We start from the raw sequence: 23,464 nt of genomic DNA on the forward strand, positions 1-23,464 counted from the left end.
GATTTAAATTTGTTAGTAGAAATATGACGTTTTTTATTAATAGTTTACTGGCATTTATGTTAGTATTTAGTTTATTTCCTTATAATAGTTCAGGTAGAGGGTTTAATAAAGTGTGTAGTTCCTACGAGGCTTATTTCGATCACCCGGATATAAATCCGCAGTGCTGGGAGGATAAGGATCTGTATGCTACTCCAGTAAGTACCAAAAAATAATAATTATTATACAGGGTTGTTCACCACATACGACACGGAGTATTGTAGCTAAACGATTAGATTTTTACAAATTCTAAGTTCTGGGTTCGTTGAAGGACTATTAGGGCTACAATTTAAAAATAATTTTACAAGATACAGAGCGTCCCAAATAAATAAAAAATAACAAAGTTGTATTTTTTTAAATGGAACACCCTGTATATTATTACATTTTTAGTTTCTACGATTAAAATAAAAGTCAATTTGATAAAGGTTTATTACACTTAAACTTTACCCTTTTTGAAATATTTTCAATTTTGTGAAATTGCAGTCAAAATTTTAAGGCTTCATTTCTCCAAGGGTATAATAAATACCGAAAAATATTTACTGAAGCTTATTTATTGATCAGTTATTGTGTTGCAATAATAAAAATTATACTAACTTATACAGAGTGTCTAAAATTTTATTTTAAATAATTACTAGCTTTAAACGGGAATAACTTGTTTAATTTAAATGGAACATACTATATATTTTATGAGAATCAGATGCGCAATTTAATTGTCTATCAAATTGTATTATACCATTTTTTATCTCTCTCTTCAACTTTCCGTAGAAAATGCATTTTCTTGTAATTTAAAACTCATTTATCAATATACCCATGGACTATTGACATTTTAGATTATTTTTAAAGATGTACCAAATTTTTAGTAGTTATAATTGGAGTACAGATACTAATATTGTCGATACAGTTTGTTTATTTCATTAAAAAATTAAAAAACTGTTTAAATATTTGTTAAAGAGGACCAATTAATATGATTTCAGTATTCAAACTACATTAATTGACTGTTTGCGTTGATTAATAATAATTGCTCCAAATACTAAAAAACTGAATTTTGTATGTGTATTAGACAGTGTGGTAAAAAGTAACACCTTAAAAATGATATTTAATTTTTTGACAAATGCTTATTTATAACACGAGAGACCGAGCGAGGGACATTCATTTTTATAACTTATTATTATATGGATTTCTGATACAAATCCACATTTATTTAGAATAATTTATTAACGAACATAATTATTAAGCATGTAATTAATTAGCATATGGGCGGAAATAATATTGGTATATTTAATTAATGGTATACCCTTTTAAAATTATTTAAATAGTTTTCTTTTTGCATACAAATGGGCTAGTAATATTATCATTTTGCTATAAACGATAATATTACTAGCTTGTACATTTTGTACATCTGCCTCTTTAAAAACAATCTAAAATGTCAATATTCCATGGGTATATTGATAAATGAAGTTTAAATTATAAGAAAATGCATTTTCTACGAAAACTTGAAGGGATAGGTAAAAAATGGTATAATACAATTTGATAGACAATTAAATTGCGCATCTGATTCTCCTAAAATATACAGGGCGTTCCATTTAAATTAAACAAGTTATTGCCGTTTAAAGCTAGAAATAATTTAAAATAAATTTTTAGACACCCTGTATGAGGTAGAATTATTTTTATTATTGCAACACAATAACTGACCAATAAATAGACTTCAGTAAATATTTAGTATTAAAAACTTTGATACCCTTCGAGAAATGAAGCCTTAAAATTTTTACTGCAATTTCACAAAAATGAAAATATTTCAAAAACGGTAAGGTTTAAGTGTAATAAACCTTAATCAAATTTACCTTTATTATAATCGTAGAAACTAAAAACTTAATAATATATAGGGTGTTCCATTTAAAAAAATACAACTTTGATATTTTTTATTTATTTGGGACACTTTGTATCTTGTAAAAATATTTTTAAATTGTACCTCTAATAGTCCCTCAACGAGCCCAAAACTTACAATTTGTAAAAATCTAATCATTTAGCTACAATACTCCGTGTCGTATGTGGTGAACAACCCTGTATACAGGGTGGCCCGAACTGTGTTCAGGAAACTTCGACAGCATATTCTGCAGATAAAAATATTTAAAAATGTTCGTATAAACGTATCTCCTAAAATGCTTAGTTTCAGTAATACAGGGTGCAGAAGTTTCACTTTTCTACACCCTGTATCTCCAAAACTAAGCATTTTAGGACATACATTTATAACCTAACCTAACCCTGTATATTTTTAAATACTCTGTGTACTAAAAACCTACACAAAATTATATCGAATTTTAAGACAGAGTTATTGGTATTTAAAGTCTGAGCAAGATATCCTTTGACATGTTATAGGAACAACTAGCAAGGAACCATGACCTAATTCTGGAAAGACACACGGTCAAAACTGAAGACCTGTATATGTTGACCACGTTTAGACTGAAAAAACTTGACGGGAGATATGGCGAGACGGTTATTTTTCTGCAACACGGCTTGGCGTCCAACTCCAGATGCTTCATGCACAACGGCAATAATTCCATGGGTAATAAAATTTTATAACTCTATAACACACGGTAGTAAAGTTAATATTATACGTTTTAATAGCTTATAATTATCTATACGACATGGTCGTTATTATCAGGAAAACGGTTTTCGATCTAGGTATAATTTGAACTATATATACTGGGTGTCTTTATTAGTATTAGTAGTAAGTTTTTTTATTTTTTTTTAACAACATACCAAGTCTCGTTTTTTTATCTATTACCTATTACAGTAATAGAACTTTAATAAGAAATATTGACTTATTTTTACAGCATTTGTGTTGGCTCATCAAGGGTTTGATGTATGGTTAGGAAATTACAGAGATACTGAATTTTGTTCCCATGAATTTCTATCCAGGGCAGATTTTGAATATTGGAATTTCAGGTTTGTTTAATTAGAGTTTCCAAACCTTAGACCATATAACGACTAGACGCGTGATTTGAATAATCAACTTGTAACCAACATGAATCAATATTTTACGTCATATAAGGGCGAAAATAATAGAATTTTCTCTAACATAAAAATAACTATGGTCTGTAAGATTACAAGTAAAGTCATAGATTGTATAAAAGATGGACTAACCAACTTAAACAAGCAAAATACCCCCCCAGTGGTGTACTAAAATAATCCATAAAAATACACAATATTTTTGTAGTTTTGACGAGAATGGTTTGTACGACCTACCCGCCAACTTCGAATATGTCTATCAAAAAACCAACAAGAAAATCATCTATATCGGTCATTCTATGGGTGGTACCGGTATGGGAATATACAGTTCCGTCAAGAGTAACGAAGCTGAGAAGTATATTCAACACGCCATCTTGATTGCTCCGGTTTTTTACATGAAGAATCCTTTGGGATTGCTTAGGAGCTATTCAGATTTGGGCTTGTTTCTGAGCGTAAGACAAAAGAAATTACTCCAATTTTTTTTAGTGTTGTACAGGGCGTCTCTTCAAACATATTTTCTCTTTACCGTTTTTGAAATAAGTCTAAAATAACGGAGTTATTTTACTTTGAAAATTTAAAAAAATATAAACTCACCGGCAAAAAAAAACGGCCACTAAAAACTAGTCCCAAAGACATTATAAATATAGACCGAACATCTCATTCATAAATACTCGTTGGTAGTGTATCAAACATTCCAATGTGTCAAACAAGGACAGAAGAGACAGAGAAGTCTAAAATTTCCGACCCCGGCAACTAGGCGCATTTGGATTGTTCTAATGGCCAGTGGCGTATCGTTTTTTGGAACGAATTTAATTAGTAAAGTAATTAGTAAAATGTTTACTCCATATTAATATACTACATTAACACTTTTTCGTCAGACACTTTTAACACTTTTTTGTTATAAGGTCTAATATAATAATATAATTAATAGTTATGTTGAAACGTTAGTAGGTAGTTTTCGAAAATCGCTCCAACGTCGATTTTCAATTTAAACTTTCAGTTAATTCTATATAAATTTTCAGTTACTTTTGAATATTTACAGGGTGACTCAGGCTACCGAAACAGTTCTATATTAGGTTTGTGGTTGGTGACTTTTCTTTCAATTTTTTTTCAGAATATGGAGGCAATGGTAAAGCACATTTAGACATTTTGTAAACATAGGATGGCCGGAACATATTTTCAAACTAAAGTTGTAGATTTGCCATTAAATTTCCATTCCAGAAATACCTAGGGTTGCCACCTGTCCTTTTTTGGACTAACTTGTTCTTTTGACTTTTTTTGACTTAAAAATTCATTTTTATTTACGTATTTTCACTGAGAAAATTACCTACAGCAAACAGAAATATTATTTTCGTCCAAATTTAATTTATAGATATAACATCTCTATTATAAAACTTAAAAATAAATTTTTCTTGTTTAGAATAGGCAACATTATTTAGAACTTCCCGTTTAATCTCAAATGATAATTTAGGTTTTAGTTTTACCTTTTTGATCTTAAAAGAACTTTTTAAAATTAGTAATTAGTAACGATTTAGTTAGTTCGCAATCGATAGCTTCCCTGTAAAGTACTGTGTAATAGTTTAATCTTGTATTATTAATAACTTCCTATACCTAAAATCAATATTTAATGAGAAAATTGTGTTTTTGAAAATATAAGACAAGATTTGACTTTCGGTCTTCTTCTTGTATTACGATGGCTCTGATACGAGGCAATTACCTTTATAGTCTCTCAATAGAAGGCATTTATCATTAAAAGTATCAAATCTGTGTGCTAGCAGTATGGGATTTCTGTCGCATAATAATATTACGTTTATTTACAAATCCATTACTTTTTAAAGGTAGCTTCATCAGACAATCAAATTTTAGTTAAATGTCCCAATCTTCATGAACTGTATTAAGCATATGTATTGCGGTTTGAATCACCCGAGAATCACCCTGTATGTTGACAAAATATTTTGAAAATGTGCGTTACAATGGCCCCCATCTTATGTGTAAAAATTGAAATAAAAACTTACAAACCAAAACGTAATAGGTAAAAAGCTTTTTGGAGGCCTGGGTCACTTGTATATAGGTATGTATAAAACTAGTAGCCTAAGAATTATTTACAGTTCGGCCCATTCTAAAAAAGGTAAACACACCGTACAAATAACTCTAGGAAGAGGTATTTGTACGGTGGTAAAAATTGTTTAAACGAGGCCGAAGGGGCAGATATAATAATGTAATAAAATGTAAAAAGGGCGGGTAAACACCTTTGTTTATTTGTTGAGCAAAATTCCTTTAGAATATCGTATATAATGACCAAAATATGACGCAATTTTAAGAAAAAAAATGTCACTTTCTGGCTTATAATAAAGTTTCAAATGCAACGTTTATATTCAAATTTGTTATGATCTACAACACTTAAGTAGTAATTGAGACGAATTATAATTCAATTACCGGCTACTACGTTCTTGTTTTAATACCTCAAAATTCAACAAATATTATTAGAAATTATTTTAATTGTGAGAGGCTCCCTTGTGGAACGCCTATGTACGGCGATTACGGCGCGGCGGAAACAATACCTACCTGTGAAAAGACAAATTCGGGTAATTTGAGCTTATTTTTACACACATTTGACACTGTCGTACCATATTGAAAATTCGCAGATTCAAAAGTACGTTAAAAAAGCAAAAACTACTGAAAAACACTGAAAAGTTCACTTCGGACTTGATTCCGACTTCAAACACACCGTAAGCTAAACGTAGTACGCTATAACGGACTATGGGCCGTCATAGGGGTGGGACGGACGGCTCATTTCATTCTGGAAGACTCAGCAGCGACGTTGCCAATAGTTCTAGACGTTTCCAGCACATTAAACAGTAAACATGTCCTTTAATAGTAACGCCAATATCCCTGATTAATAAATATATTATTACGCATGCTTTTTAAAAGTAAACTATTAATTTATTGATATCCGCACTGCAAATCAAACTAAGTAGATAGGCGCAAATTTGAGATGTGGCACATATAACCACGCACTATGTCATTCCAGCAAGCGAATACGACACAGCATAGGTTTCCGGACTAAACGACTGGTGTATTTACACCACTCAATAGGCGTGTCGGGTTTGCCGAGCGGTTTCCGATGCAGTCGCTTTCTTTCGCATCTGTTATAGGTAATTTTATTTGTGACATCGTCGAGCACGCCTGCAGTTTGCGCGTTTACATGTGAATTGGTTTGGTTGCGGTTTTGCCTGCAAAGCATTTTTCCGAGACGTTCGTTTTAAAGCAGCATATCTCCAATACGAACAGAGATAATGTCGTGATTAAAAGAAGAAAATGCTCACAAAAGACGAGGCTACAATGTGATTTGATTTAGCAATAGCTGCTACAGCTGCTGCACCCTACAGGGTGTCACGAAGTTATGGTCAAAATAAATTCGGAATAAAAATTTCTGAAGTAGCATCTGTTAAGAAGGAATTAATTTACAACTTAAAAAAAAATCATCAAAATCTATCGAGTGGTTCGCTGGAAATCCAACTCTGAAATTGGGACTAGTTTTTAGTGGCTGTTTTTTTTTGCCAGTGTATATTTTTTGCTAAAATTTTGAGAACCACTGGATCTTTTCTAGGTTTTCTTCTTGTAAATTTAATCTACTACCTATCTTGTCATATTATCTAGAAATTATGTTCTTTGACTAAAAATTCCCATTTTTTTTTTAAAAATTCATAATTTTCAATTTTTTTTTCTTGAAAGACAACCTCCTTAAGATTTATTTAAGACTCGCCCTGTATATATCGATTATTCGTTGTTTAGTTAAGACTTCAATTTTTTAATTTTAGAACGTTTTAAAAGATGTCAGCGTGCCTGTAGTGTTGACACCAAACACTTTGGAATACCAAGCCATAGTAGAATTCTGTTTTTCTTCATTACAGAATGCCAAAATGTGTTTGGCTGTTGTGGAAGAATTTATGGGACCCTCTCAATACAACATTGATCCGGTAAGATACTATACAGTGTGTCCCATTTTCTATGCCCAATTTGATCGCAAATATTAGCCACTTTTTCAGGAAACTTACCATATTCCTTAGTCAAAATTGTGGTATAGCTATGAAAATATAGTTTATATTAATAACTGTGAGTAGGTATAGGAGCACATGAGCTAGACAGCAGACTTTTAACAGAATTTGCTGTCTGCTTTATTGTTTTTGTTTGTTTTACTGTTTTTACTGTTTGCTTCATACTTTTTGGCATCTCTTTTATTGTTTTCCTTTCTTTTGCAGTTTTTGCCATCTGTATTACTGTGTTGGCTCTCTATTTATAGAGTTATAAAATCTGATAGCATAAAACCAATAAAACAGATAGCAAAAATAGTAAAGCAGACGTCGAAAAATATGAAGCAGACTGTAAAAAGGTAAAAAAAAACAGTAAAACAGACAGCAAAATCAGTGAAAGTCTGCTGTCTGGCTCAAGTGTCTCCATACGTACTTTCCCCATTTTTCCTACACAGTCGTTGTTTGCTTAAAACCTTATAATTTGGTCTCAATGAATCTTCTAGTTCAAAAAAATATAGAACGTAAAGCCTGTTAAATGCTAGAACAAAACAAATGCTAATAATTCACAGGTTGTCAAATACAAGATGGTATTTCACTAAAATTACTCTATAAACATATATATTCTAAACTAAATGAAAAACTGTACTGTATTTTTCTTTATAGGATAGATTCTACTTTGGTGTAAAGATCTTTAGTTACAGCTGTGTCAATTCCTTGACGCACTACATTCAGTTTGCGCACTCTGGAGAGTTCCAGATGTTTGATTTTGGAGACATGGGAAATTTGATGAGGTACCACTCCTTACGACCACCAAAATACAATTTGAGTGACGTTACCATTCCCATGACTTTAATCTATGGAGAAACAGATTACCTGGGCACCAAAGAGGTAATTTTACATAATATACATGTTATAATTGTCTAAAATACTATTTTGTCCTATACGATCGAAAAAAAACGGCGTCAAAGAAGGCTGGGGAATGACAATCGATGATAAAATTGTGCGAGGTCATTCCTTCTTCTTCTTCTTCTTTCTCAGCCTGGTTCCATCCAGTGTTGGATATAGGCCTCTTCTAGGTTTTTCCATGCTTCGCGATCTCTAGCCAATCTTATCCATTGTCTTCCCGCCACTGCCCTGACGTCATCGACCCATTGGTCGGCCCACACTTCTTGTTGTTTCCCTAGGTCTCCATAGGATTACTTTTTGGGGCCATCGGTCTGAATCCTGTCTTGCCACATGTCCTATCCATTGCCACTTCAGACTTGCCACTCTTTTAACGACATCTATTAATTTTGTTTTTTGACGTATGTGGGTATTCCGTATTTTTTTCTCTAATATTGACTCCCAACATGATTCTTTCCATGGCTCTTTGTGCTACTCGTATTTGTTCTGCTGTTTTTCGAGTAATTGACATAGTCTCTAAGCCATACGTAAGCACAGGTAGAATGCAGCTGTCGTAAGCTTTTTTCTTTAGGTTCATGGGCACCTTTTTATCCTTGAAAATATTGCTCATATTTCCAAATGCTACCCATGCCAAATGGATCCTGCGTTTGATCTCCGTATTTTGGTTTTCCTTGCCCAGCTTGATTTTATGACCTAAATATATATATAATGGTCTACGTTTTCAATAATAACGTTGTCAACGGTAATGTTATGGATATTGTTGCTCATTATCTTGGTCTTTTTCAAATTCATTTTAAAGCCAATTTTCTGGGATTGGTCATTTAGCTCATTTAGCATGGTGTTTAGTTCTTGAATGTCGGTGCTCAGCAAGACAATATCGTCTGCGAACCTCAGATGGCTAAGGTGTACCCCATCGATGTTTAGACCTCTATTTTCCCATTCTAATTTCTTGAAGACATTTTCCAGTGCCAGTGTAAATAACTTGGGAGAGATGGTATCTCCTTGTCTCACGCCCTTGCCGAGTAGTATTTTTTCTGTTTTGAGATCATCATCTAATTTAACTTGGAAGGTTGCACAAATCAATTCTCGCGTCCTCCATTGCAGCTAGAAATGACCAGGTTCGATGCTGTCAAAGGCTTTTTGGTAGTCTACAAAGGCCAAATGTAGAGGTATATTGTATTCTGTTGTTTTTTCAATGACTGTTTTAATTGTTTGTAGATGATCGAGATGGTACTAAAACCTTTTCGAAAGCCTGCCTGTTCTATTGGCTGATAGGAATCTAGTTTCGTAGACAGTCGGTTGTTGATAATCCTAGTGAAGAGATGTGAGAGAAGGCTTATTGGTCTATAATTCTCTATATTTGTAAAATCTCCTTTTTTGTATAATAGCACAACTTCTGCGTTTTTCCATGCGTCCGGGATTCTACCCTCCATCAGACATTTATTTAACGTCATTCCTTAGACGTCTTTTATTTAGCCCGCACTCCTTATTTTTAATGGCGCTTAATTTTTAGTAAATGACATCTAGAGATTGTCCTCTGAACAAACATTATCATCGGTTGTCATCCCTCAGCTGTCTTTGACGCCGTTTTTTTCGATCATACGGTATTTATATTAAAAATAACGTCTCTTAAGTAAATGTATAAATAAAATGATTGATACAAGTTTTGAGAAATGTTTACAAAAGTAATGCTTCTTTTTTTAGGATGTATTGTATGCCTACAACACGTATAAGAAAAGCATCTGGGAGACATACAGTATGCCATACAACCACGCTTATTTTTTAATAAATAAAGATGTTGTCACGACATTATACCCTAACCTCATGCGGTCAATAAATAAATTTAATAAAAAGTATGTTCTAGGGTCGTTTTATTTGCAAATTGATAAATAAGTTAGAAAAATCAATAAACAAAGTGTTAAGAAAGTTATGTAGAAGATTCAATGATATAATTTTAAAATAAAAAAATACTATTTTTTAGTACCTACTTTGATGGATCATGTTGTGTCCATTATCAGAAAAAAAGTACTTCCTACCTACTGTTCCATTTTTCTGACATTTTTATTTGTTTTAACGAATAAATTTATTTTTTAATACAATCAGGGTCTTCCACAAATACATAATTACCTATTTTACATAATTTGTCGATAATAATTATAAAGTTAATTATTTTATCATTGCTCGTATTTAAATTGCAATAAATTCGTCAAAATTGACGTTATAATTATACGTTTTATGGTTATGATATTGGCAGTTAATTATAAATCAAAATATACATAAATAGAAAAAAAAAATACGAAAAATATTATCTTCTGCTTTCTAAATAAAATTTTTGATATAAAATTAAAAGAAAATATATATTCAGTAATATACAGGGTCTATAATAGTGCCTCGGGTATCTGTAGCTGCTAGAATAAAAAACATGAAAATTTAGTTTCAGTTTTTTTTTTGTTTTCAGGAAAATATATAACTTCTATTGGGCGGCTCAAAAAAGTGCGAATGGATCGGGATGATTTTTTTAAATGGAACAACCTGTATATTATTGCATTTTTGGCTTCCTTTCAGATCACTTTAAATAATCCTAAGATATGAGTAAATATATTTTGATAGTTTCAGAGATATTAATAAATAAATAAAAAAGTATATACAGGGTGAGTTTCCTACGATGTTCTCTATGGGTATCTCGGAAACTACTGGAGATAGAGAGTCGGTTAAATGGGGAAAGAATTGCAGTTTTGTGGGGTCATAAATATTCGCCTTTCAGATTTTTAAAAAGTTCATGGCTTACTAGATATTTCGAAAAAAACAAATTTCGGCTATTTTAAAAATTGTCTTTAATTCCATTATAAGCTATTTTAGACAAAAAGTTTTCAGATAAAAGTTGTAGATAATCACATCTTTAATAAGACCGTGTCCTCCGTTTTTTTCTAAAACCTGTCATTTTTGATATATGACACAAACATATGTTTTTTTAAATGGAAACCATAGTTGGTCATGACTTCATAAAAAGCGCCATTTTTAAGCTTTTTAGCGATATAAGCTATAATATGTTTTCTTCGATAAATTACTGAGTTATAGCCAATTCTTATCATTTTTAAACAAATTCACTTAGTTAGCCATGGAAACAAGTTTAATCGTCTTTGCTCTCATAAATGTGAAGCTGTCACATCCAATCTTTGTAAATTAAAATAAACAAAAATTGTAAATATGAATTTTTCAAATGAAGAAAAGCGTAAACTGCAATTCTTTCCCCATTTAACCGACTCTCTATCTCCAGTAGTTTCCGAGATACCCATAGAGAACATCGTAGGAAACTCACCCTGTATTTGTCAACCTTCCCTAAAATTTTTTTTACAAATACAAAACCTGTCTTGAAATCAACACTATATTAGGTATTTACTTTAAATGGTCTATACTTACTTAGCTATAAATATTGTAATCTTAAATCATACAGGGTGTTCAAAAGGAGTTAAAATATGAACATTGTAAGTATTTCAAAATTTTTTAATAGGTTTTCAACTTTTTTATTCTAGGACTTACAGATGCCCGACTCACTATTGCCGAACCCTGTATTATTAATAGCTTGTAAAATTTTAGCGTATGTTTTAAATGCATTTTCAACAGTAAAAAAGCAATAAAATCGTTTTTTTTATTACTACACCTTTAAAGTTATATATTTTTTTTATTTTTCAAATATATTTTTATTTCATATACCAAATTATTATAAACTCATTTTTTTTAGAGGCATATTGAAGTAAAAATATGTCAGGAAACCTAAGTTTATACGGTATATTGTGTTTTTCAATTAGTTATAGTTTAAGTGATGAAAAAAATAAAGTATGTGATACATTGGAGGCATATTTTGATTATTCTGTCAAAAATAACCATTGCAAAAGTATCCTGGATGTAAACTCATCTCCAGTAAGTAATTTAAAAAAAAATGAGAATGAAAATATGGAATATAGTCTATAGAATATATTTCATATTTTCATTTTTGAAGATAATTTGATCAAACCAGAAAATAATTAGTACTGCCCTATAAAGGGTTAATTTATAGACGCCTTTTGTTTAGCCTGCACCCTGTATACATATTTTGATTATCTTTGATATCATAGGAACTCATTGCACAATCATACGGATATATGCTAGAAAGTCACAGAGTTAGAACTGACGATGGGTACATTTTGACAACATACAGGGTGAGAAATATGATTGATAATTCTTATGGGAGCAAAGTTATATTTTTTCAACATGGTCTCATGCTCAATTCCAGGTCTTACATGAGCAATGGGAATAATTCTATAGGTAAGTCAGATAGTAATAAACTAGTATATAAAGTATGATCGAAAAAAAAACGGCGTCCAGTTGGCTTCGATATACGACGATCGATGACAATCCCCGTAAAATTTTACATATAAAATGACAGCGTTCTTCATTTCCAAGCCATCTGTGACGCCGTTATTTTTTACAATCGTATGGTACTTTAAGTAGTGAACTGTTCAGTGGCTAAAAATGTCCTATACAGGGTGATTCAAAAAGCATATGCTATCTTTTTTGGGGAGATTCCCCACGAAAAGCAACTTAATTTTAATTAAAAATACTTTGTAACGTGATGATAAGAGAATCAGCAAAACATTTTAAGATTTATTCCTTTATTTTAGTTGAAAGTAACTATAAAAAGTATTAGAATGTATTAAAAAATATGTACAGTGTGTTTTTCTAGAATTATTAGTAATCCCACTAATATTTTATTAATTACTTTTTGTAATTTACTGTGTAGGAAATTAAAATAACTGTGAACTAATAAACACACTTCAGAATGGGAGTAACGTAGGACATGGCAACAATTTAAAGGAGAGTTAAGGAGAGTTTTTTTTTTAATTTCTAGGAAAAGTAAAGAAAAAAAACTAACCTACTTGCATATATTTAATAGATACTCTGTAGAATAACATATATGTATGTTTTAGTTTTCTACTTTACCAAACACGGCTACGATGTGTGGATGGGAAATTTTAGAGACGCTGAGTTCTGTTCCCACGAGGCCATTTCCAGAAATAATCCAAAATATTGGGATTTTAGGTTAAATTTTCTAAATCAATTTTTCATTGGTATCTTATTAATTAGATATACTTTTTATATACCATATGGGAATGGAGAATGACAATGTATGATAATTTTGGCGAAAAACTGACATAAAACTTTTGCCAGAACTGATTAAAAAAAGGACAGAACGTTTCCAGAGATACAAATCTATTTGCAGAAAAATATTTTTTTCTGGAAATTATCATCGATTGTTATTCCTCTGTGACGTGGTTTTTCTTTTCGATCGTATGGGACTAAAATATCTGTTTTTTTCTCTATAGTTTTCACGAAAATGCCTTGTATGATCTACCAGCAAACTTCAAGTATATCTATAATATGACGGGTAAGAAAATGACGTACGTTGGACATTCCATGGGTGGTACTACCATGATGATATACGGGGCACTTAGAGGAGAAGATGCTGAGAAATATATAAAAAATGCCCTTCTACTGAGCCCAGCCGTTTATATCAAATATCCGTATATTCCCACACTGATTGGTCTAATAGTTTTGGTAATTTATGATGAAGTTCTTGAATTGTTGTGTTTAGATATTTTAAATATTTTTTTCCATAGCTAGTGTTAAAATTGTCTTATATCTATCAAAAATAGTAGATAAAATAGTACTTTAATCGCAATATTTTTTCTACTCGTAATCTCTCTCTTCAGTCCTGACCCCCATTAGGGAGTGTAGTGTAACATCATGGATGATTTTTCTCCATGCGCCTCTGTCTTTTGTCATCTCGATGACATCGTGCATTGGCTTGCTATCCATCGAGTTGGAGAGCGGCCACGTGGTCTACGTCTCTCCACCTTGCCTTGAATTATGAGTCTTTCCATATTGTCCGGACTTTTCCTCATTATATGTCCAAAATATTTTAGTTGTTTTAGTCGGATTTTGCAGGAAAGCCTGTTAGTAATATTAAGTTCATTTATAATGGAAACGTTTGTACGGCGCTTCAGTCCATGGGATACGTCTATAGAATTTAGAATAAGTGGGAGGGGGGTTAATCTCTGCGACCTTAGAGATCTATTGTGTCCCCATTTCTTGAGTTATAACTCATCATACAGTCCCAGGACTTCCTACGGAGACCCGTGTCCTTCACAGTCGAGGAGCTACGACCCAGGCCGGGTAGACGAAACGGTAGCTTGTGTCGCCTGTTGGGTTTAGAGATAGGAGGTAGGCTCCCGACCCTTGGAGGAGGTGGTAGCTTGCGGAGGATGGTCTCACGCAAGTGTCAGCCACCTCTCCTGTAGTTCTCTTTGGGTTTGGCCCCTTGGAACTTTCATTGTTACTGTTCCCAATGTCGCTAGGGGGTTTCCCCACAGCTTCACCGGTGATGTTTTTATTACTATTATTACCAGATCTCATAGTGTTCCTATGAGTCGCTAGGGGACAGTCGGTCCACTTCTACAGAGCCCCTGCATATAGAAGTAAGGGGTAAAATACAATGGGTGCCCCCGGTGCCCTGCTGTTGAGGCTGTCCGTAGCCCCGCCCGGTGTCGTTATATGTCTTGGTGCAATTCCCCAGCCACGACACTACAGTCAGGGACAAGACGATGAGTGAGATGCTTCTTAGACCAAGCCAAGTGCTAGAGGGGATTCCCCCCAGCACCTGACCAAGAGCTTCCCCACCAACGACAAGGTCTTGCATCTCCTAGGGGAAGTGCATCTCCTAGGGGATACGTCTATAACAATACATCGTGGTAGCATCGCTCTTCTTACGTTCCGCCTGCCTGAGAGTCCACGATTCGCAGCCATACGTCAATATTGGGAGTACCAAACAGTTGACTAGCCGGTTTTTGGTGGCTCTTGAAATCTGGCGGTCTTTCCAGATCTTGGTCAGTCTCCCAACAGCTACCTTTGCCATGTTGCACCTACGCTTCACCTCTTCTTCCGATGTGCCTGTATTTGTCAATAGTGATCCCAGGTATACGTATGACTTAACGACTTCAAAGCGGTCGATATGACTTATATTTGGATGGTTGTTATGTTGCCTATCAACTCTCATGATTTTGGTTTTTGCGTATTTAGTTCCAGACCGAGCCGATTGCTTTCGTTTTCTACCCTATTTACTAAATTGATTAACTCTTCTTGACTGCTAGCGAGTAGTGCTGTATCATCTGCAAAGCGTAGATTATTTATTTTTTGGCCATTTATTGAAATGCCCCCTTCCCATGTTTCTAGCGACCTTCTCATTATGTATTCTCCGTATATGTTAAATAGTTGAGGAGACAATATACACCCCTGTCTGACTCCTTGTTCGAGGGAAAATTCCTTTGAAGCTGAATCCAGTATTCTAACCGATCCTGTGGTGTGCTGATACAACTGGTTGATAATACCCCCACTTCCTGTAAGATTTTCCACAGGTGATGCCATCTGACTTTATCGGTCTACGAAACAAATATAAAGAGGGATGTTGAATTCCCTTGCTTTCTCTATGATTTAGCGCATATTCAAAAGATGTTCCCGAGGGCCTCTGCCCTTGGTGAAACCTGCTTGTTCTGCTGGAATTTCTCTGTTCTGCTGAAATTTCTCTCTCTACTCGTAATAAATTCCTTGAAATAATAATTTCTGAATATTTTTTAAAACGTAACTCGCTATGGAAAAAATATTGTTTTATACACGACGATAAAATTATTGCGTTATATTAATTCACTCGAGATTTTATCGGTCGTGAATTAATCTTTTCGGTCAACGATAAAATGCCATTTTATCGTCTTGTATAAAAAATAACTATTATTCGCTATTATTTATTTCAGAATCTAGTTAGGTGGGCTGGAATTGGTGTTTTGCTCTCATCATCCAGACTTTCATTCCAAATCCAAATAGCTTTTTGTATGCATTCTATTACTACTCTTAAATTATGTTTGAGAACTGTTGAATTTTTATTTGGGCCCTCGAAATATCGAGTAGAACCCGTAAGTCTCTTCATTATTTTTTTCAATAGATAAAGTAGTTGATTATACAGTTTTTATCCATTTTTTTAAGCTGGGGGCTAGCTCATATACTAAAAGCTGGCAAAGGTTAGTCTTGGGTCGAGATTTCCGTATGTGAGAACAGTACAATGGGCGTTTATAATGTACTGAACAAAGAGAGAACGGTAAACACGTTGCCAAACGTATGAAATAAACCGAGAAACTCTTCACATTACTAAAAGACGTGGAAGAGAATAGAGAAAAATTCTAGGGAAGAGAAATAAAATGATAATTAATTCTTACGTCTCGTTATACTTTAATTGTTTATTTATTTTATTAACGAGTCGTTGTATTTTTCCCTATAGTTTGTAAATTTTTAAGTGCAAGTTAGACAAACTTACACTCTTTGTAAAAATAAGTGGAATTGAATTGATGTTGGACAGTGATCGCGCTATTCGAACTCTGAATTTAAAAATTGATATCTCGAAATGCATTAGAGATAATTGATTGTAGTTTTTTTCAAATACTTTCTTAATATTTCTACTATATTTTCTTCACAGACAGTATGTGAAAATCTTTATAAATAAAAAAGTTACACGATTGCTGAAAATTGCAGTGCATTAAAAAAAAGTAAATGGATGTTTTTTTTTTAATTTTTGAATGAAAAAAAACAAGTCTATCGAATTTTTCTTATTTAAACATCTTGTAAAAGTTTCGAACTTCAAAATAAAAAAAAAAAGTTTCAATATCTAATGTGGTTCTTGAGTTATCGCGTGTGATGTGATAAAAAGTTTTTAAATTATCGCGATTACTGACGTTTTCTCGTTATAAAAAATAGATGCTCAGAAACATATCTAATGATTTTATCTAGGTATCTTTTAGAAAAAAAAAATCTTTTAAAAACGTGATTATATATTACTTGATAGGGAAAGGCGTACCGGAGATATATGGCAACGCCGCAACAAGACACCGTCGCATTTCTCTCAGTCCAACTTAGTAAGATCCCTATGCGATTTACTTCCACACATGTAAATACCGACCCAAAGAAATGAGTTGCCAGCAAGGTACGAGCCCTAACAACTATATGTTGGAACAAGGCCTTTTTTGCAATAAAAGTAGTAATTTTTGTTAAAACGACTCAATTTATTTTGTTTATTATTTTAAATTCAAATATTACAATATGATCTAGACAATTTTACTATATTTTTATAACTTTGCAGACAAATCACTTTTGATAATAGCTTATTTTGCCAAAATCAAGCCAAATTTGCTGACAACTATACATTGGGACAACATAACAAGAAATTTGTTTAATACGGAGTTATATCACCTTTCGCCTTAACAACTGCCTGACTCTTAATGGCATTGTATTTACCAAAGATTGGCACATTTGAGGAGAAAAATTATCCCAAATTTCCTGCAGTTTTGTCCGCAAATCAAAAATTGTTCGTTGAAGGTGGTTTCTTAAATATTGCTTCATCTTAAGCGACACAGTTTCTATAACATTGAGGTCCGGACTACTTGCAGGATGGGATAGAACTTTTATATTATTATTACCGAACCAATTTTTAGTTGATTTTGCTGAATGGCACGATGTTCCATCTTGTTGGAAAATATAGTCTTGGTTTGGAAACAATTCTTGAGCACTAGGAAAAGTGAGGTCTCAAGTGTATGTTAATATTTTTGGGCGTTAACAGTGCCATCTATAAAATTTAATTTGCCCAAACCTCTTGCTGACATGCAACCCTAAACCATAATCCCGTTAGGAAATTTAACAACCCTCTTTAAGCAATCTTTATGAAAGGCTTCTACTTTATTTCGTATTATTCGTTTTCGATGATCTCCAACACAAACATCAAATTTAGACTCATCGCTAAATATGACCTTATTCCAATCATTTTGTGTTCACGATAATTTAGATTTTGCCCAATTGTAATTATTTTTCTTTTGAATTTCTGTCAGTAGCGGTTTTTCTTTGGCCTAAATAAGAATTTGTATCAATAATCTTCAGGTAATTGATTATCCACACAAAATAAAGTTTACCTTGTAAAACCCCAGACCGCATTTATGGATATATTTTCGGCAACATTCTCTTGATATATTTAAACCAGTTACAGTATTCCATTTAACTGTTACTTCGCGAAGAGTACTTCTTCTCGCAGACTTGCAAATTTTTACTAAATTTCGTAAATCTCTCTGAGATACAACTTTTGGCCTTCCCGAACTTTTACCTCTAACGTCTACATTGGCAGATTCGCCGTAATTTTTTTTATTATATTAAAGACCGTGGTTTTTGGAATACTACTTTCGAATTGTTTTTCCCGTACTGTATTGACGAATGATAATTTCGGGTAGTTTTTGATTTGTTGCTTTTCCACGGATCATTACATTGAATTAAATAATTAACAAAAATTGAACATTAAAAAATTAAAATTACTTTACAGTAAATCTCACTACTCAAAGTATCGAGTCACTTACAAGCTGTCAATGCCGAAGTAAACAGTTTGCGACATTTGTGACGTTTATAGCAAAGCCGCCTATGATGATATTAATTATTTAAAAATACTTGTCCCAACATTTAGTTGTCAGCAAATTTGTCCTTTTATGAACAAAAAACTGCTACTGTAAATATGGATTGATTTACAAATTCATAAAAATATTGTCAAGTTGTTTAGGATATATGGCTATTTTTATATTTAAAAAATTAAACATATATTTTTCAGTCATTTTGAAAAACCAGGGCAATAATTCCAAAATATGACCTTGTCCCAACATGTAGTTGTTAGGGCTCTTATATGATTAGAATTATTTAAATACTTTGGTTTCATTCATATTAATTCAATTCAAATGCGGGCTAGCCATCAAATTGATACATAAATAAATATTATAATATACTGTATTATCTTTTGAAGCCCAACGTTCCATACATGATGAGACTACTGAACAACGCATGCGTGAAATCTCTGATACATTATGCTCAGCAAGTGTTATATGAAGACTTTACCAAGTTTGATTATGGCCCAACCAAGAACCTTCAACTCTATGGTACCGTACAACCTCCTGCTTACGATTTGTACAATATCAGCGTACCTATAACACTACTACATGGTGCAAATGATTACATAGCTACCAGACAGGTACCCAAATTATACAGGGTGTCTTCTAAATAGGTGCAAAATATAATTAAAAATTTCAATGTTAAATAGCTTGGTTATTTTCAATTTATTTTAAAAATGGTGAATAGAAAATATGTTTCTATTTTCAATATCTACACTTAAAATAGTTGCATTTATTTGAAAGACGCTGTGTATATATCAGAAAATTAAGTAAATATAGAGTGACTTAAAGAGAAAAAACATATTTTTTTTAATTATTTTAGGATACATTTTTAAAGCGATACAAAAACATTACAACCGGTGACTGGCACATATTTGACATGCCATACAATCATGTTTATTATTTATTAAATAAGGATGCCGTCAATATACTGTACCCATTCATGTTAAAAGAAATCAGTCAACATGTTTGACATTAATTGGATATTAATACCGTTGACTGAAAGAATAATTGGGAAGATATGCAACCTACTGGGTGAATTCCTGACAAGGCTGATTTGATTTCCCCTTACGTCTCATATGATGTACGGTGGAGACACCAATCGTTCTGCGATCAACTCAAAAAATACTTATTTTCTCTAATTCGGCCAGCGAAGGCATATGTAGGCGTTTATGTATTGAAAATCTATTCGTGTTAAAAATTCGTTTGCTTGGAAATATCGATTATTGACATTTACCATAATATTTTACATTTGAAATAACGGCGATCTTAATTTGCAAGCCAACTCTGGCGCCATTCTTTGTTTAATCATATAATATTATATTAAATTGTTTAATGATAAAAAATCCGTCTTATTAACGTACTGTACCCAAAATCCGCAAATCTACGGATTAATCAGTAGTTCTGGCAACACTGTCTCCGGCAACCACTTACTCTGCCGACTGAAAACAGAACTACGGTCTGCTACGGTACCACAAATTACCTATAACAGATGCGAAAGAAAGCGACTGTATCGGAAACCGCTCGGCAAACCCGACACGCCTATTGAGTGGTGTAAATACATCAGTCGTTTAGTCCGGAAACCTATGCTGTGTCGTATTCAACTCAAAATGCCTTTAATTATGTTTGACTACATCGTTAAAATATTTGATATTTGTTTTATATTCAGATATTTGTCTAAAATTTGCAAAAGAATCCGAATCTCTGGATAACTCGAAATTATTTACCCATTTAAAAGCCTTTGATCATGAAAGTGGAAAAATTTGTTCGTTTTATTTACAGGCTGGAAAAAGTATTTATATTAAATTTTGATGAGTTTTACACTGAAGAAAACATTCAGAGGCTGTTTGATATAATGAAAACTATAGAATTTGACCACCCATGAAGAAATTTCCTCTCATTTACATCATTAAATTATTTATTAGATTGAAAATATTTTATGCATTAAAGTTTACAAAAAATAAAGATTTATATAGTCGAAAAAAGTCCGATAGAACCAATAGAAATGTAACTGTTTTGTCACATCTTTAATTAAATTTTGTTAAATAAATTAATTTTTTATACTATAAATATCTTTTTTTTTCTAATCTCCTACGAGCTGATATAATATGACGAGCAATCTATTAAATTACTGTGAGATTATACAGAAAAGTCCACAGACTTCGAGACATAGGAAAATCAAGTCCATTTAGCGTTTGTTCAAATTTTGACAAGTGTTCAAAAATGACAGTTTTGTTTAGACTGACGTTTAATTTCACCTGACTTCTGGGTTAATGATTTCTTTTTATGGGGGTACATACAATCTAAAATTTACGGTCATGAAGAAATTCAAAACTTGGAGCAGTTAAGGCAGAAAATATTTAATGCCTTTGACACTGTCACCCCTGATATGTTATCCAATGTGAGGAGGGGATTTTATGATCGTTTGGGTTATTGTTTAATGCAAGAGGGAGGCACTTTTGAACAATTTTTGTAATTTTTTAAATTTCATTATCCTGTTTTTTTACGGTTTACCCATTACCTACCTTGACGAACATGGGAAAACGAAGGTCCTTTTCAGGACCACAAATATTTTGATTGAGAAAATTGGTAACTTTTTTTGGATTAAAAACAAAAGTTGTTAATATAATACCAATTTAAAAGTGTTTTGGTAGTTTTAATACACACTATGATATAAAATTTATTATTATTATAATGTACATTATTAATACTATTGTTCATTCGAAATGGCATTAAGGCCCAATTGCAACAATGATTTAAATTTTTCTTAAAGATAAGTAGAGCTTAGAATGGGCTGTATTTATATTTACTTTAATATTCACCTTAAATGAGGGAATTTGACTGATACAATTTTTGAATTTGAATTGTTTTTAATGATATTAACAATTTTAGTTCAATTTTTAATAAAATTTATTTAATATTAATAGAAATCCAAGGGATTTGAAACCTCTTTTAGCGATTTATAACATTCTCAAATGAATTACAGGTGCCCTTATTTTGAATGAAAATCACACAGCTTTTTTCATAGTCGCTGCAGTTGCTATAGCTATAAAAAACTAATTTTTTAAGGTGTGAAAATTGCGACACACGCTAAATAGACTTGATTTTTCGTATGTCTCGAAGTCTGTGGACCTTTTTGTATGCCTCGATAACATATTGGTGCAGATTATTTTCACCCAAACAAATAATAACCCAAACTATACATTGATGCGGATTGTCTATGAACTCTTTCTGAAGGTCACAGAAACCTGAACGCGTAATTCGGTGTTCTTTCGCATCTGTTATAGGAAATTTGTGATGGTACAGTATTCTTTATTCGCTGCGCTGTAAACGACGATCAGCGCGCAGCGACGCAGAGCTACACTCAATCCCGGACATGTTTTATGCCACTAAAGCACCCATAAGGTTGCGCATCTTCTTATTGATTAAAATAAAACATTTATGTTGTTATACATACATCAATACTATAATTTGTGAAAAATAAAAGTAGGTTTCAAACAAAAATTAAGTGTTTTAATACGATACGATCGAATACAAAAAGTAGATAACGTCTAGGGCTTGACCTCGCCAAGATTATCATTGATTGCCATTTCACAGCCGCTTTGACGCGGTTTTTTTTCTCGATCGTATGGTATATTAAGCGAACGTCCCAATTTGCACAAAATAATGTAAAAATGTTATTTTTAGGAATGCCATACAGATTTTTTTTTGTTATTATTAGTTCTAAAAATATAAGATAATTACTTCTAGTTGAACAGCAGGTGTCAATTCGGATTAGTTACATGGCTGCCCAATGTTTGCTGCCAATTAATCCCACTTTTAGAGGAAGGTCATATAAATGAATTTTCTAGTTAATTTAAGCCTATTTCGGTGGTAGCCAGTTATAATTGAGAGTAATTACTGTTTTCGATTACAAAATTGCATGAAAATCATGCAAATTTTCTAAGGGCAAATTTTTTTCGCTTTTTGATATATACAGGGTTGTTCACCACATACGACACGGAGTATTGTAGCTAAACGATTAGATTTTTACAAATTATAAGTTTTGGGTTCGTTGAAGGACTATTAGAGCTACAATTTAGAAATAATTTTACAAGATCCAGAGTGTCCCAAATAAGTAAAAAATGCTATAGTTGTATTTTTTTAAATGGAACACCCTGTACGTTATTCTATTTTTAGATTCTACGATTGAAATAAAGGTAAATTTTATTAAGGTTTATCACACTTAAACCTTACCGTTTTTGAAATATTTTCAATTTTGTAAAATTGCAGTAAAAATTTTAAGGCTTCATTTCTCCAAGGGTATCAAAGTTTTTAATACTAAATATTTACTGAAGTTTATTTATTGATCAGTTATTGTGTTGCAATAATAAAAATTATACTACCTTATACAGAGTGTCTAAAATTTTATTTTAAATAATTACTAGCTTTAAACGGCAATAACTTGTTTAATTTAAATGGAACACCCTGTATACTTTAGGAGAATCAAAATCCAACAGGGTGAAACCATCTTTCAATATTTTTTACTTAAAAAACAGTGAGTTTTTCGGAAAAACTCTTAAACACGTATATTTTATTTTGTTGTTTTACATACTTTAAGATTTTTTAAAAATTTATACAGGATGTTTCACAAAATATGACCGTTGAGTAATCACGATTCTGCTTAAACTGCTTGACGTTTAAAGCTGATTTTTGGTAAACGGATTGACTGTGGGGTGTAGAGGTTCGATAAGAGGGGTTTCTCGAATCTCAAATTCCAAGAGGGTGAAAACGCCCCTCAAATATTACAATATTTGTTATTTAAAAAACGGTTAGTCTTTCGGGAAAACGCTTGTTTTTTTACATATTTTGAAATTTTTTAAAAAATCATATGGGGTGTTCCAAAAAGTTGGGTAATTGATTAACCACGATTCTGCTTAAACTGCT

The 23,464-nt window shown here is 32.4% G+C and overlaps 1 protein-coding gene across 1 annotated transcript; it reads left to right on the plus strand.

Annotated features, from left to right (window-relative positions):
• On the plus strand, positions 1-19,904 carry LOC115886668. The gene is made up of 14 exons (XM_030905920.1): positions 1-194; positions 2,413-2,599; positions 2,871-2,982; positions 3,254-3,497; positions 6,867-7,025; positions 7,743-7,967; positions 9,687-9,847; positions 11,738-11,903; positions 12,098-12,287; positions 12,950-13,061; positions 13,346-13,577; positions 15,827-15,985; positions 18,895-19,119; positions 19,362-19,904. The coding sequence occupies exons 1-14, from the start codon at positions 24-26 to the stop codon at positions 19,509-19,511; spliced, it is 2,493 nt and encodes an 830-aa protein (XP_030761780.1). The 5' UTR covers positions 1-23; the 3' UTR covers positions 19,512-19,904.
• The last annotated feature ends 3,560 nt before the right edge of the window (positions 19,905-23,464 follow it).

This window comes from Sitophilus oryzae, unplaced genomic scaffold (assembly GCF_002938485.1).
Source record: "Sitophilus oryzae breed Bouriz unplaced genomic scaffold, Soryzae_2.0 scaffold_494_pilon_pilon, whole genome shotgun sequence".
Classification (NCBI taxonomy): Eukaryota; Metazoa; Arthropoda; class Insecta; order Coleoptera; family Curculionidae; genus Sitophilus; species Sitophilus oryzae.

Coding starts and splice junctions, on each gene's coding strand:
- LOC115886668 (XM_030905920.1), top strand. CDS start 24: ATGACGTTTTTTATTAATAGTTTACTGGCATTTATGTTAGTATTTAGT. Junction 7,968..9,686: donor ATTACCTGGGCACCAAAGAG/GTAATTTTACAT, acceptor TTCTTTTTTTAG/GATGTATTGTATGCCTACAA. Junction 9,848..11,737: donor AATAAAAAGTATGTTCTAGG/GTCGTTTTATTT, acceptor GGCATATTGAAG/TAAAAATATGTCAGGAAACC.